The sequence below is a fragment of the Amphiura filiformis genome, chromosome 4 (assembly GCF_039555335.1).
Source record: "Amphiura filiformis chromosome 4, Afil_fr2py, whole genome shotgun sequence".
Taxonomy (NCBI): domain Eukaryota; kingdom Metazoa; phylum Echinodermata; class Ophiuroidea; order Amphilepidida; family Amphiuridae; genus Amphiura; species Amphiura filiformis.
In genome coordinates this window covers 28064409-28078464 of record NC_092631.1, presented here as the reverse complement: position 1 = coordinate 28078464, position 14056 = coordinate 28064409, and the positions used below count along the sequence as shown (strand labels likewise).

The window sequence follows — 14056 nt, the reverse complement described above, 5'->3', positions numbered from 1 at the left end:
AATATCATGATCATACAATCAGTGAAAAGGTTTATATAGTCATTGAACATTCAGGTTCCTCAAATGGTGGCAAAACAAGTACCAACAACAGTGGTACTTGATGAAAGAAAAAACTACCATGCAAAATGTAACTTAAGAGGCATTGAAAAACGAAAACAGAGAAAAGGATAAGAAATAAGCAGGGCTGTCAACTCTCACGCATTGGCCGTGAGTCTCACGCATTGGGTCACTTTCTCACGGTCTCACGCCAAGGTAGTATAATCTCACGCTTAGGTAGTAAATCTCACGCAAAAAGCTGCAAAATGAGTAAAATCTCACGCATCGTCATGAATAATTTGTTGCTCCTACCCCCCCCCCCCGCTTTTCACATTCTCGAGCGCCGTGGCTCAAATAATCATGGTACAAAATGAACATTGGAGTCGGCAAATCCCGGTACGCCTCTGTCTCACGCCAAGCAATTCCAAAAAGTTGACAGCCCTGAATAAGTGCCTATATGCATGATATGTGGCACTCTACAAACATTTATTAACTTTGGTGGCACATTATGAGAATCACTGTGCTACATTTTTTGTATTATAATACAATTATCCTAGATATTATAGGCCTATGTATTTCGTCTAGTCAGTGTCACTTCTAATGAATTAATTTAAATTGAGTATGAACGATGACAGTGGCATTATGGGACGTACCAAGGATCCATAATATCATAATGTTCAGTCATTAGTCAGAACAGAAAAAACTCTTCCTCCGCATCCCTATGCATATAAAATTGTCAATATTTGGATAAAGCTCATCATAGTAGATACAGGGCCAATACAGGTAAAGACGTACTTTTCATCTGAGCTGAACCTACTGACGTTAAGGCCTAATATGCGTGCATTGAAGATGACACTTTAACACACAATGGATGAGTGTCGGAGTGATAGTGACCCAGAAGTACCTGACTGTGATCTTAAATATATGAAGGAGGTTTGTATTCGATGTGCATTGTCGATGTCACGCGTATGTGAGGGAGGGGGGGGGGGGCACGTTGGTGCAACCGTGGACGTTGATGACCAGGACATGCATCCCCGGGCATGCATCCTCGTATGCCGCTGTATCAAAAAAGTAGTGGGTTTTATGTCGGGAGAGTGGGGTGGGTCAGGATATGGGATACATGTAAGTCCCGATTGAACGTGTGAGAAAAATATTTCATAATCCAAAAATTAAGATTTAAAGATTTGCAGCGCAACGATCCTTTTTGTTGTACAACATGCACTTTCGTATAAATTGCAGGGGTGGGGTGGGGTGGTGGGGTTGTATCTGGGGGTAGTGCTAGTGTGGTTGTATACGGGAAGGTTGTGTGGTAGGATGTCAGGTTAGGGCCCGGAGGTTAGGGACGAGGTGCTCGTGTGTATGTGTAACTGTGATGATAATTATTGTAAATTGAAGTTTGTAACAATATTTTGGTTGGTCAACCGGTTTACGGAAAGTGTGCATTGTACACTAGTTATTCGTTGCTTGTTATAAGACCCTATAGACTATCATCTGGGAGCATTATCGTTAAGGCGTTTGCCGTTGTGTGCGTGCGGGGTTTGGGCCCGAGTGGGGTGGGGTGGGATGGGATGTGTATGGGTGTTGTTTGTTGTTCCCCTTTTCCCATGGATGTATGTGAACGCGAAAGAAACCATCATTGTATACTCTCTAAATGGTATAATGAATTCCTTGAAACATAATTATTTGCCAATTATTTCTTGATTGCTTTATATTTTCCCTTATATACAGTCTCATGTGAGTGCTCGTTGGAGAGTGTTTTTCTTGTTAACCATTTGCCTGCTGGGATTGGCCGTAATTGTTGCCAGCATTACATGTCATGTACATTGCTTTCGACCGTAAGTAATAATTTCTGAATGGGTATTTCCCGCTGGTTATTTAGTATATGTGTCACGGTTTTGTTGTACCTTTTCAGGGATTTGGGTATATCGATGGGTTTTCAGTGAAGACCGATGCACCCGATTGTGCGCATTTTGGCAAAAGTGCCCTTAAAAGCGCCCAATTAGAGCAAATTTGGGTGATTTTCGTTGAAAAATGGTAGGCTATACTGCTGGGTAGCAAAAACAGCAAAAAGTGGGTATAGAGAAAGTTAGCATTTTTAAATCTTTTTAAATCAAATTATTGAATAGGGGGCGGGCATTTTTGGATTATGGACATGTTGAATTTATTGGGTTTACAAAATAATTCACCGGGCAGGTGTATACCCACTCAGTTTCCCTATTATTTACCCGCCTGGTAAGTATTGTACCCTCTTGGTAATGACGTCTGCTAATGATGAATGGTTAACAACTATTTTAAACTGTTGCGATTTGGTAGTTCACAGCATCTTGCGAATGATAGTGAGCTTTGGCAAAAATTGCATTAATCATTTCATACCGAGTGTGTAGAAGAATTCAAATATCACAGATATACCTTCGTATGTCCTGTGGTTCTTGAGTTATGTTGTAGGCCTAAAGAGAGCTGAATCGACAACACTTTTTTAAAACATACATAACTCATTCACAACAATAAATCAAGCAACTTTTCAAAGTATATGAAAATGACAAAACAATATTATAGTGCAAACACAGCTAGCTAATTCTCTCCCTCTAATACACCTTAATTATTGTTGTTGTATTTTATCGATTAATGTACTGAATTAGGCTACTTATTTATTTCCTAATTGATTATTAATTAGCCTAATTAATTAACTTATTTCTCTATATATAACCTATCCAGTGTGAAGAAACGGATCGAGTTGAATGCAAATGGAAAACTTGTATACGTACCACCTGCACCTAAAACCGTGGACCCTGATTGCACTCCGGGAACTGGTAGTAAAAAACGAAAAACCTGTTCCACGGACTCGGGTGGTACTACGAAAACTGCTTCTAGAGGAGGCAAAGGCCGACGCGGATAGGCCCGGCCCAAACTCATAGGCCTGCCCTATGTCAATCAGTGGACGACTGATAAAGCTATACTGACCATATTTAGCGAAGGAACATTGACAGATTTTGTACATGTCCACAGAACACAACATCTCATGACTGGTTTGGTGGCAGTTGTGCATAATTTTGTGTGTGTAAAATATGGTATGTTTGAGGCGCCATTTGCCCATGCCATTTGCTATTTTCATGTATCCTCTCACTGCATTTTAGTGCAGACATATTAAAGGAATTATTGTAATGTGTATGGACGCCGGTACGGTACGGTACTCTTTCATTATCTTAAAAGGAGTAAAATCCGATTTCACTTCATGCTTTATCCACGGCACCTTGAACAGTCAGTGATACCGAATTGATTAATTCGTATTAAACAATCCATTGATACCAATGGCTGCCATTTACTGCTTGCAGACACAAAGTCTGGAAAGGTGACCTTCACCCGATGCCTTCACGCCTAAATAATGGCCTATTCATGACTGTGTACACTTGATGGCGCTATGTCAAATTGCTGATGAGAAGCGTTTATGATGATGATGTGTACGCTTTAATGGGTATGAAACAAAGGTGTGTGATTGCAAGAGGAGATATATAATACCTTCGCTTTCCATCAGTAAATATTTTGTAAAATTTCGTTTTTCAAACTCCATCTGAAAAACAAAATCTCAACTATGAAGACCAAGTGCAAATGGGCTATTCCAGTTGAAATCCACACTGCCCCTGTGGAAGATATCTTCCTCAGGAGGTGTATGTTATTCAAATGTAATTGGTCAGGGTTATAATCATTTTGAAACCATACTCCCTCTGTACTGTATTATGGCTTTACCCATATATTCCACAACTGGAGTGAGTATTGCAAAATGAAAGTTACCCATTTTTTCCATTCTTATCAAAACTTACACTCCCTCTGTGGAAGACTTTAAGTTTCCATTTTAGCTTAAAAGCTATAAATCTTCCACAGGGGTAGTGTGGATTTTAAATGGAAAAGCTATCGATGCATTTTAAAATCGGTTCTATTACAATTCATTGATAATTTTTCTGTTCTTTTGTTTGTGTATAATGGATTATCATCTGTCTCCTGATTGTTTTCTGTAATGCCGGCGCCCATGACCACCTGACGAATATCTAAATTCGAATTTATTAATTCAATGTTGATTGTTCACTGACTGGACTGATTTAAGCTAGGAACGGCTTTTTAAAAGTCGGACGCCGGTTGACCGGCGCGGCGGTTGAACCGTGTTCCATTGTTTAGAACAATAGAAACCGGGTGGAACCGGCGGGGAAACTGATGGTGTTTTGAAGCCGCCCCTGGTGACGAATTTGGTTGTGGAGCTTTTACGATTTCAACAATTGGCTGACACTTACAAAATTCTATTATATTGTATTCAATCAATAATTGCAGACATACACATGTGATGAGTGCGACCTTCTTGTAGAGAAGAGCGATACGTTCAAAAATTGTATTCATCTATTGCTATGGTAGTTAATCCTCTTATTACATCATTTCTACGGCGAATAGGCAAGCAGGCAACGGGAATGAGATCTGGAACCTCCACCGCGCACCATTAAATGTTAGATGTTATGTTGAATTCCCTCTACTCAATTAAAGAGGTATTTGGTAATACGGATTTTGTTGTAATAATCAAGTTTTTTCGCCCAACCCAAACTCCATGCTCTCCAGATGGATAATGGTGCGCCCGGGCTGATTTTATTTTTGGGGGTGCGGATTTTGAAAAAGAAGATCTTTTTTCCAAGGGGCGATTTTGTGAAAAGTGGCCCTTCTCAAAATGTTGACCTATTTGACCAAAAAAGCATTTAAAAACTGAGTTTTGTACCCCCCCCCTCTGCGTACGGGTCTGGCATGCGCCCCTCTGGATGCTGGGCTGACTGGAAGGCTGCCAGGTTACTTGAGGACATGGTGATGGGTCGGGACTCCCTATAGATTCTTAGATTCTCTGGGTCTCGTAGAAGAACAGAGAATTAACCCATGAATGAGTAATCCAGGTTAAAAAAAAGTCAATAAACAGACAGACACAAACTGTAAGCATATTTCTTACTGAATCGTTTTAATGTGGTTTATTTCAAAACAGCAAACAAAATGAAGTTTTTGTATTTAAGTGTTCCCAAGACATCGACGTAACATATTTTCATTGTTGTTTTAAAAAGATTAACAGCGACGAAAAAACAAACCTGTTCCACGGGCCCGACCAACCCAGATTTTACGTTTTGAAGACTGTTGTTGTTTTACCTGAATGAAATTAAAAATCTTGGTCGAAGTGGATTGAAAACAATTTCAAAATATATTTGCACTAATATCTCAGATTTTGTTCGGATTTTCAACCTTTCTGTGATATTTTAAGGGTCATTTTGCCTTTTCCAGAAAACAGATCCATCCCGACCGACCGACCCTATTTATATACTTGAAAGGTCTTTTCTGAACAGGCTTTTTTTCGTCCCCTAGAACTGAATTTATACTCATTCGCTGAGCGACGAGCGATTGGTAATTGACTAATGACGTAGCGCGCTTTTCCCAACGCAATTAACCAGAAGAGTAGTATACGGGGCTTTAGGGACATCTCAGTAATATTCATGAGGTCAACCGAGGTCAAAGGTCGCTTCCGGTTTGGGTCAAAGGTCAACCGAGGTTAAAGGTAGTTTCCGGTTCGAGATGTCCCTAAAGCCCCGTATACTACTCAGAAGCGCTCTATCTCATCATTGCTCATTGGCTAAAAATCAATCGCTCGTCACTCGGCGATGGGATAAAAAGTCAGCTTTCTGTCTCGATTCCGATGGCACAGTTCGTTAGACATGTTTTAACATGTAGTACCCTTACAAAGTTACATAATTGAGATGCAGCCCCTGTCTCTCAACCTTTTAGACACTCCACACGGCGCGGGTGACGACTATATATGACAATTTATAAATTTCAGAAATGTAAATTTTCATGACCATATTTGGAATCAGCATGAAAAATGCATTGAAATGAGTGCAAATAAGCCTAATATTGATTCAGTGGTTCTTAAGATATTATAGCTGTCGATATTTTTCTCGAAATTTTACAATTATGTTGAAGCCTATGGCTAGCAAATGAGAACCGCTTCTTTTCACAGTGATTTGCTTCTGCACCATGTCCAAATCAAAACAATTTTTTTGTGACAAAGTCATTATGTTAAACCACCATAATGAATATAATCGCAAAAACCATCACCAATGTTATGCATTGATAAAATTAATTATTCCGCTCAAGGTACAATCTTCTTGGAGTGTGGTCGTCGTCTTTATCCGCTTTTGGGCCCCCGATTTGGACTCCTTGACCGCCCGCCCCCGAGGGTTTGAATCCTATTACCGCGTTCCTCTTGCTGTGGAAGTTCTTGCGCATTTTGCTCTCTGGCATTGCTGCGAAAGTTGCGTTCCTCTTGCTGTGCAACCTGTCCGGCATCATCTGAGAAGGAAAGAAAGAAAGAAAAAAAAGAAAAAAAAAAAAGAAAGAAAGAAAAAAAGAAAGAAAGAAAGAAAAAAGAAAGAAAGAAAGAAAGAAAGAAAGAAAGAAAGAAAGAAAGAAAGAAAGAAAGAAAGAAAGAAAGAAAGAAAGAAAGAAAGAAAGAAAGAAAGAAAGAAAGAAAGAAAGAAAGAAAGAAAGGAAGGAAAAGAAAAGAGAAGAAGGAAAGAAACAAAGAAATGAAAAAAGTAAAATACAACAATGAAGACAAATCAATGACGTACAATTACCTAAATACGAACTATATATTTATTACACTGATTCCCCTACGCTTTCACCGCCGGCCATTCACGTCCACCCTTATGGGATGGCCACCTTCATCCTGCACCCCAGATGGTGGGACTCCGAGGTTTGGGGGCAATTATGGCATTATTTTGGCATCAATCAGATATTTGTACGTTTTGGGCGTATCCACTCCAGTGGATACGCTCTGTTTTAGTTTCACTTTTGATACGTCATGACCTATAGTATTAGATGAAATTTTCATGACGTTTTTGTCATATTATTCCGGTGGGTTCAGTTTGTATTTAAAGGTAGGACGTATGACCGTTCCAGGATTTGAACATGACCCCTATTTCACGGGGAATCAAGGACATTTGCAGCAATTTTACCCCCTATTTTGCGCGAAATCAAGGAAAATTTCCCCCAAATACCTCCCCTATTTTTATCATTTTGAGGACGCATTTTCATTTCACCCCCTTATTACGAGGAATCAAGGACATTTTTCCAAAATAAATACCCCTATTTTTACCATTTCAAGGACGCTTTTGAATCCCCCCCCCCCCTATTTCACTGGGAAATGATGACAATAACAAAAACTGTAGCGGCAAAACGCGGACGAAAGTCCTAGAAATACACCCTATTTTCCATTTCAAGGACAATTTTGCACCAAAACACCCCTAATTTGGACAATCGCGAACAATTTTGTCCTCGAAAATTCCGCGGACATTTCTTGAAAAGTACCCCTAATTGGAACCATCATGCGTACACATTGTCAGTGAAGACTGAACCCACCGGGCATATTATACGATGCAGTTACCATGGTTACGATGCAGGTTTTTTTACTATAAATCACTGTTGATTGAGATTTTGATTACCGTGATATCATGTGACAGAGACGTGAAAAGCCATGGGTCCAAAACAGAAGGCGCGAGCTTAGGACCCGGTGCTTAATCTCGCCGATTACCTCTGCGTCGTCTCGCAGCATTTCGATGGCTCTACTGCGTCTTGCAGTTTCAAGCCGCAGCACGCCGATGAATTAATATAGTGTAGCCATATACCTGGTTGCGAATTCGCGAGCAGTTATGGGCATCGAGTTCGCAACATCTTGCCATCTTCTTGCTCTGCGGTTTGCCATTCATTACTCAAAACCTTTATATTAATGTTTATAGTAGTACGTACTTAAGTTTACTCACCGTGAGCAATTTGCGGATCAGTCGATATAATCCGGCAAAGAATCAACGCACTCAAGGACACTAATTTGTAAGGGTATTGTTGTCAAGTGTTATAAGCCGGTTGCGAGAAATGTAGGAGTTGGGCCGATCAAGCCGATGAACGGGTGACTGAACATGGCTTTTCATCGAGCAGGCACACATTTTGTTAGTGCATATCGCAACAGTATTTTATTTCTCAGCATAGGCGCATCGGCTTGGGTTTGCGTCTTGGGTTGCGGGCACGCCGCAGACTTTATCGGCGAGATTAAGCACCCAGACCTTATCACGCATTTCGATTCCGATTAAAATGCGTTTTTACTCACGCTGTTAACCTTTTTAAATCGTAAAATACTAAAGTGCTTCCTTATTTAGTTGTTTCACAGCACACTCATTCCTATACTATATATATTCCCACTACGGATGTCAAAAATTTACAATACCCTACGTCATGGGTACTTTTCTTTGTACACCCATTTCCTTTTTTAAAGGAATTTTTATTTTTATTATAGTACGGTACCAATGGGAAGAAACAGAGCTAGAAAGAACCATTATATTATACATTATACAGATATCGGAAGTTTTATAGCGGAAATCCAGAAGGGGAATAAAACTTCGCCCTAGTTAGATGTGTTACAATTTAATTTCAGTATATAAGAGCGAGTTTAAGACTTTCTTCTTTCGTAATTTTTTTTTCGAGGAAAGTGACAGCCCCCCTTACCTGTTGCAGACTCGGCGTTGTAAACAAAGAAGAACAGCAAGTTACACACCAGGAGTACATTCACAATGCGAGCCATCACTAGTGTTAGATCTGGAAAAAAAATAAGATCGAAAAAATTACAAAGAGTCAATATCTAATTTCTAGATTTGGGGGCGTTTTGCATGCGACATAAAAAGTGACAAGTTTGTCACAACAATTCAAAGCTAAGCATTTTAGGGTAAAATCACAGCGTAGAGCCAAAAATCGCAACTTATGCCCAAAAATCGGGATTGGTACAATACTCCCCCGGGCCGGGCCTACCTAACTTTTCATACCTGACCCCGACTTATTTTTTATGTTTTGTTAGATATTTGCAGCGAATCCAGTTAGGCAATCAAATATTAAACAAATACCATACACATTTTTTTATATTTTTGATCGCCTCGTTCAAAGCCTCGTTCATCTGCTAACTTGGTTGAACTTGCTTGCAGTAACTGGGCTGTACGTTGAAATCAATGTTAAATAACTCCAAAATGTTGCTAGCAGTGAAAGGGCTAAATAATACTGCATGCAATGACAATATGAAAGTTTATAATGTGTTGATGCGTAGAGCTTAAGGGGTCGGACCAATAAAGGAGCGTTCTTTGAAAAGTTTTTCGATTAATTCATTAATTTCTGAAAAAGTTAAAATCTCAGTATAACGTTTAATATTAAAGCCATTATTCGGGGCTAATTATCGTACTATTATAATAGGTCTGGTATCAATGCAAACATTTGTTTCGGTGTCCCAAATTCATAGTCATTTACGCTCACACTGTTTTCAAGCTGTATTAGAATAAAGAGCCCAATATCAGCTCGTAATAGGCGGGAAATGTTAGGCTTTTACAACTACGCCGAAAAGTAGATCCACGTTATACTTTGATGAGCACGTAATCGGCGGGAATTGTTGGGCTTTTATATACAATTGCGACGACAATTAGACCCACGTTCAGAGTGACTCTGCATGTCTGGTCTGTATGGTGCGTGTTATATAAAGTAGACAAAGTATATAGGTCTTCAATTAATAATTTGTGATACTTCTGACGAGATGTCACAAGGCAATTCTCAAAATAAAATATATCAATCCGCGATGTTATAAGGCCCACCGATTACGAGCTGATCAAACTGTAAGCTGCTATCAGTTGACCTGTCTGGTCGATATTTTGTGTGTAGACAGAGTATATGACTTGACTTGAATTAATAATTTCTGATGTTTCTGGCAAGATGTCACTAGAAAATTCTCAAAATAACATATTTTGATAATCCGCGATGTTATAAGGCCCGCCTATTACGAGCTGATCAAAGTATAAGCCTATAATTAATTCCTTAGAGGTGCAATAAGAATTAAGAAACCAATCACGCACACATGCAGAAGAATCGAATAATATGACTTTACACGTGCGAAACGTCTAACCGTTATTGAATTCAACAATTTTTACAAGTTCATACTCAAAATTATTCAATTAATTAAAATGAGACTTACCGTGGTTGTATAGAAGAATAAACTTCAGTAACGATATATGGAGACACTGGATAGCTACGAGTTTCTGTAACGAATGATTCTTCCACCAAAATATCTTTACATTTATACATGTATTGCGGACCTGATAATAGATTTTGGTAGGCCTATGCATTTATAAAATAGTGTTAGCACTTTTGTGCTTATCATTAATGCTCTGCGTACTAGACAACATAAGAGTCCAAGATATTTTCTCAAAATTCAAGAGCTATCTTAAGAACCACTGAACCAATACTATGCTTGTTTGTACTCATTTTAATGCATTTTTCATGCTGATTCCAAATGTGGTCATGACAATTTACAATTCTGAAATAATATTTTTTAATTTAAAAAAAATCGAAACTTATCGTCTGCAGCCGACACCCGCGTGGAGCGTTAATACGTATACGCAATATGTGCAGGGTAAAGTTAGTGCACTTTATAGCGAAAAAATATATCTATTTTTATTAAATTCGTGTAATGTTGTGCTTCGTAGAAAAATTGGTATATGGAAAAACACACGCGACGCGCGATGTATACGAATAAACCACGCTATAATGTGTAATAGATTTGAGAGTCCCGTTGTACTTTGTTAAAAGTTTGATGATTAAAATCGTTTTGAATGCAGGTGGCTGACAAAATCAACATAGGCCTATATCATGGTAAAAAAGTACGATGATGAAATCATCCGTTTACAGTATGTTTCAAAATAATTATATGCCGCACAAAATCGTTATCAAGCAATTTGTCCTGCGCTTTATGTAAAATGTATTTGAACAGAGGCGTAGCAAGCGTGTGGACAGGGGCCCGAGGGTTCAGGAGCCCAGAGCCCCGGGGCCCCGAGCAGCGCAGCCAAAAAAATGGGTCAGCATTAGACAATTATAATTTGTGTGCACTGCTTGTAGATGGTGAAGAACAATGTATGTACATGTTGTCATTATCTGTCTGTTTACGCTGCTACATAAGAAAACACGCGTTGAAAATGTTTTGCTTTTTAGATTCTTGAGCGCACTGGGCAAAAAATATTGGGTCAACAATTCACAACTTCCGAAACCTGGCCCGAGCAAAAGTGTGGGTTATAGGGATAGGGCTGAAGGACATGTTAAAAAGGGCCCAGTATGCCTACTGCTCCTTGTCCATGGGCCACAGTGTCATCGCCCCAATATCTTCATGGCAGAAATCGCCATGGTATTTTGAATCTACCGCTACGCATGGCCATTTTGTTCCGACCTGGTTAATAGTTTTGAGACGCATAATGGGCCGAAGGACATCTGACTAAGGCTACTGACCTCGCTGTGTGTGAGCATAGATTATCAAAAATCTATGGTATGAGTTAGCATGGTACGCCATAGGTTACTTTTAGACTACCTCCACGATTGACCTCAATGATGCGCTATATAATTCGGCACATATAAATATCAGAATTATTGTCAGTTTTTGAGTTCAAGACGCAAGCTTCTTCCTCAAGACGCTAGCTAACGACTATCATATCTGTTCAACATGCATATTCAAGTGCAAGGAACCACATCTGGCTTATACGAAATCATTTACGGGAGATATTCATCATTTTCTACCCCGGTATCCAAAGATTTTCGTCTGAATATCAACGGGTATTTATTTTAGTATCTCTGCTGTACCAAGTAATTATTAGCCAGGCGATGTTAGCTCTTGCTCTATTAGCTCTTGCTACGTCCATATACGGTTAGGTCGATTTTGATTTTCGCGACGGTTCAATAATACAAGTATGATAGGCCTAGATCTCTATCTGCTGAATGTTTTTTGGCACCGAGTATTGGTCTACATTTTTCCATTGTCTAGTATATACTTTAAATTGATAATACCATACGTGCATTGCATTGTTTATTTAATATTATTGAAAATGAAATCATGATATGTTCCAGACTACACATGATGAGCCGCATATTGCACAATAATGTTTCCAATAAATTGATTGTTGTGTTATGATATAGCATTCACATAACACAACAATGAATTTATTAGTACAACATAAGTTCAGTCATTATTCACGAGCTTCAGAAATGCACTCATCAAAAGTGCTCTAACTTCTTAATTATTCATACAAAATAGGTCTAAGTTTTTTGGAATGGAAATTATACAGGTAAAAACACACATTTTGGGGAAAATCACTAAAAACACATATTTTTGTCGCGGGGCGGGGCTGGGGCGCGTGGTTGCTCATATTGTATGCGTCATTCGTGTGCGCGTTTGTATGGGCGTGAGTGGCATGTGCGAGGGGGTGGTGTTGCTCGTTACAAATCCCGATCCCGAGTTAAAATCTTGGAATAATGTGTAACTTCAGATGATTCATATCAATGATTTTGGTAGAAAGTCCGGCGTAAGGAAAGCCTACATTAGGGCCCTACTGCATAGTGGTATATGTGATCACATATAGATAAGCCGAAATAACTAGCGATTGTGATCTGACCAATACGGCTCGTTTGTTTTTCCTTTTTAAAACTAACGAATCAGTTTATTTGTCAATAATCAGTCGCTAGTCGCTCGTATGACTTAACGGTATGTGATATCCGATGAATACCATACCGAACAATAATGTTTGTTTATTCCGGGACAATATTAATGTTCGTCGAGTCACATAGAGGCACCTGCACCAGGATCTGCTGTGCTCGAGCAAAATCACATATATGTAGATGGCATCTAAGATAGGTGGCGTTACGTTCAGGCATTGTTCTCAGAACATTGATGTACATGCATAGTGCAGTTTTGTCCACGGCAAATTCACCGTGACCTTTTCAGCCGATGATAAACCCGCTTAGTGAAGATTAAACCGAGATATGCAGTACCAGCTTCTCTGGCAGTACTAAACCATTATAGTAATCGATTGTCCAATGCAAATTTCTTACCACGTGATAATATTAATCCAATGAGCTATCGAATTGTCCGCTACGGTCGACTAATCCAATCGATAATGACGCTATTGACATGTACGGGCGGAGCTCCACTGACTGAGTTTTGGGGTATTTTTCACTGGTTTGCTATCATTTACTCATCAAGGCGGTCCACCGTTATTATAAGGACTATGCTAATAATTTAAAGATTGATATGTAGAGAATAAACCATACTTGATTAACAGAAAGTACTAAATTTGTACCTATTACGGTTTCGTGGCACCTCTCTTCCAAAAGCGACCAAGTCAGGACGGCCCGGTGAAGCAAAATGTGCATTGGATTGACACGGGAGTTTGGATAAGATTGTAGATTTCCTTTCTCATACAAATGTATGGTCCCCCGTTATTAAAGCTTGTACCGGGTTAAAAATTCAGATATTTTGAAAAGAATAAGTAATTGAAACATAAAGCAAGTACTAAATCATAGCTTTTATACTTTTTGATATATGACGCTAACTAGTTCATCTCCTATATCTACAACACAGCGCTACCAGTACGGGTCAATTGCTGAGTGCCCCTGTGTTGTGTGCATACATGTAGTTAACAATAACTGCATGATGGACAGAGTAAACTATCCTTGTCGGGACTGGCTGCGAAGTCGTTGTCATTTACTATAGGCCTACACATTTGCAAAACGTAAGGCTCTCCACAAACATTTAACCCAGCGTCAAAGACCCTATAATCAAAATGCTCACCAACCGCAGTTAAAATATAATATTTTGTTTTGTCAAATCAACATAAATTAATAATTTGCTATACACATTTTCAAAACGTAAATGTAGGATATAGATTAGTAAAGATTATCAAGGTTCTCCACAAGATACAATACTCAAATATGCTCACAAACCACACAGTTTTGTCAAATCAACATAAATTATATAATGGGTGAAACTGGACAAAAATGAATCCAATGCATTAGTCTATTTACCATGATCACGCGGGTACCTCATTTAAACCGTGGTTAAAACCCTCTCCACGCGAGACTGCATGCGGAAGACAAGTTTCCAATT

At 39.1% G+C, this 14056-nt stretch overlaps 2 protein-coding genes across 2 annotated transcripts; one reads left to right on the top strand and one right to left on the bottom strand.

The window, feature by feature from the left end:
• The first annotated feature begins 713 nt into the window (after positions 1 to 713).
• LOC140150770 (uncharacterized) lies at positions 714 to 5706 on the top strand. Its single transcript, XM_072172872.1, has 3 exons — positions 714 to 969; positions 1765 to 1871; positions 2752 to 5706. The coding sequence occupies exons 1-3, from the start codon at positions 904 to 906 to the stop codon at positions 2930 to 2932; spliced, it is 354 nt and encodes a 117-aa protein (XP_072028973.1). The 5' UTR covers positions 714 to 903; the 3' UTR covers positions 2933 to 5706.
• LOC140150769 (uncharacterized) lies at positions 5000 to 10271 on the bottom strand. Its single transcript, XM_072172871.1, has 3 exons — positions 10106 to 10271; positions 8605 to 8694; positions 5000 to 6396 (listed from the first exon to the last, which is right to left on the bottom strand). Exons 1-3 carry the CDS (start codon positions 10254 to 10256, stop codon positions 6233 to 6235), a joined length of 405 nt encoding a protein of 134 aa, XP_072028972.1. The 5' UTR covers positions 10257 to 10271; the 3' UTR covers positions 5000 to 6232.
• Positions 10272 to 14056: the final 3785 nt, after the last annotated feature.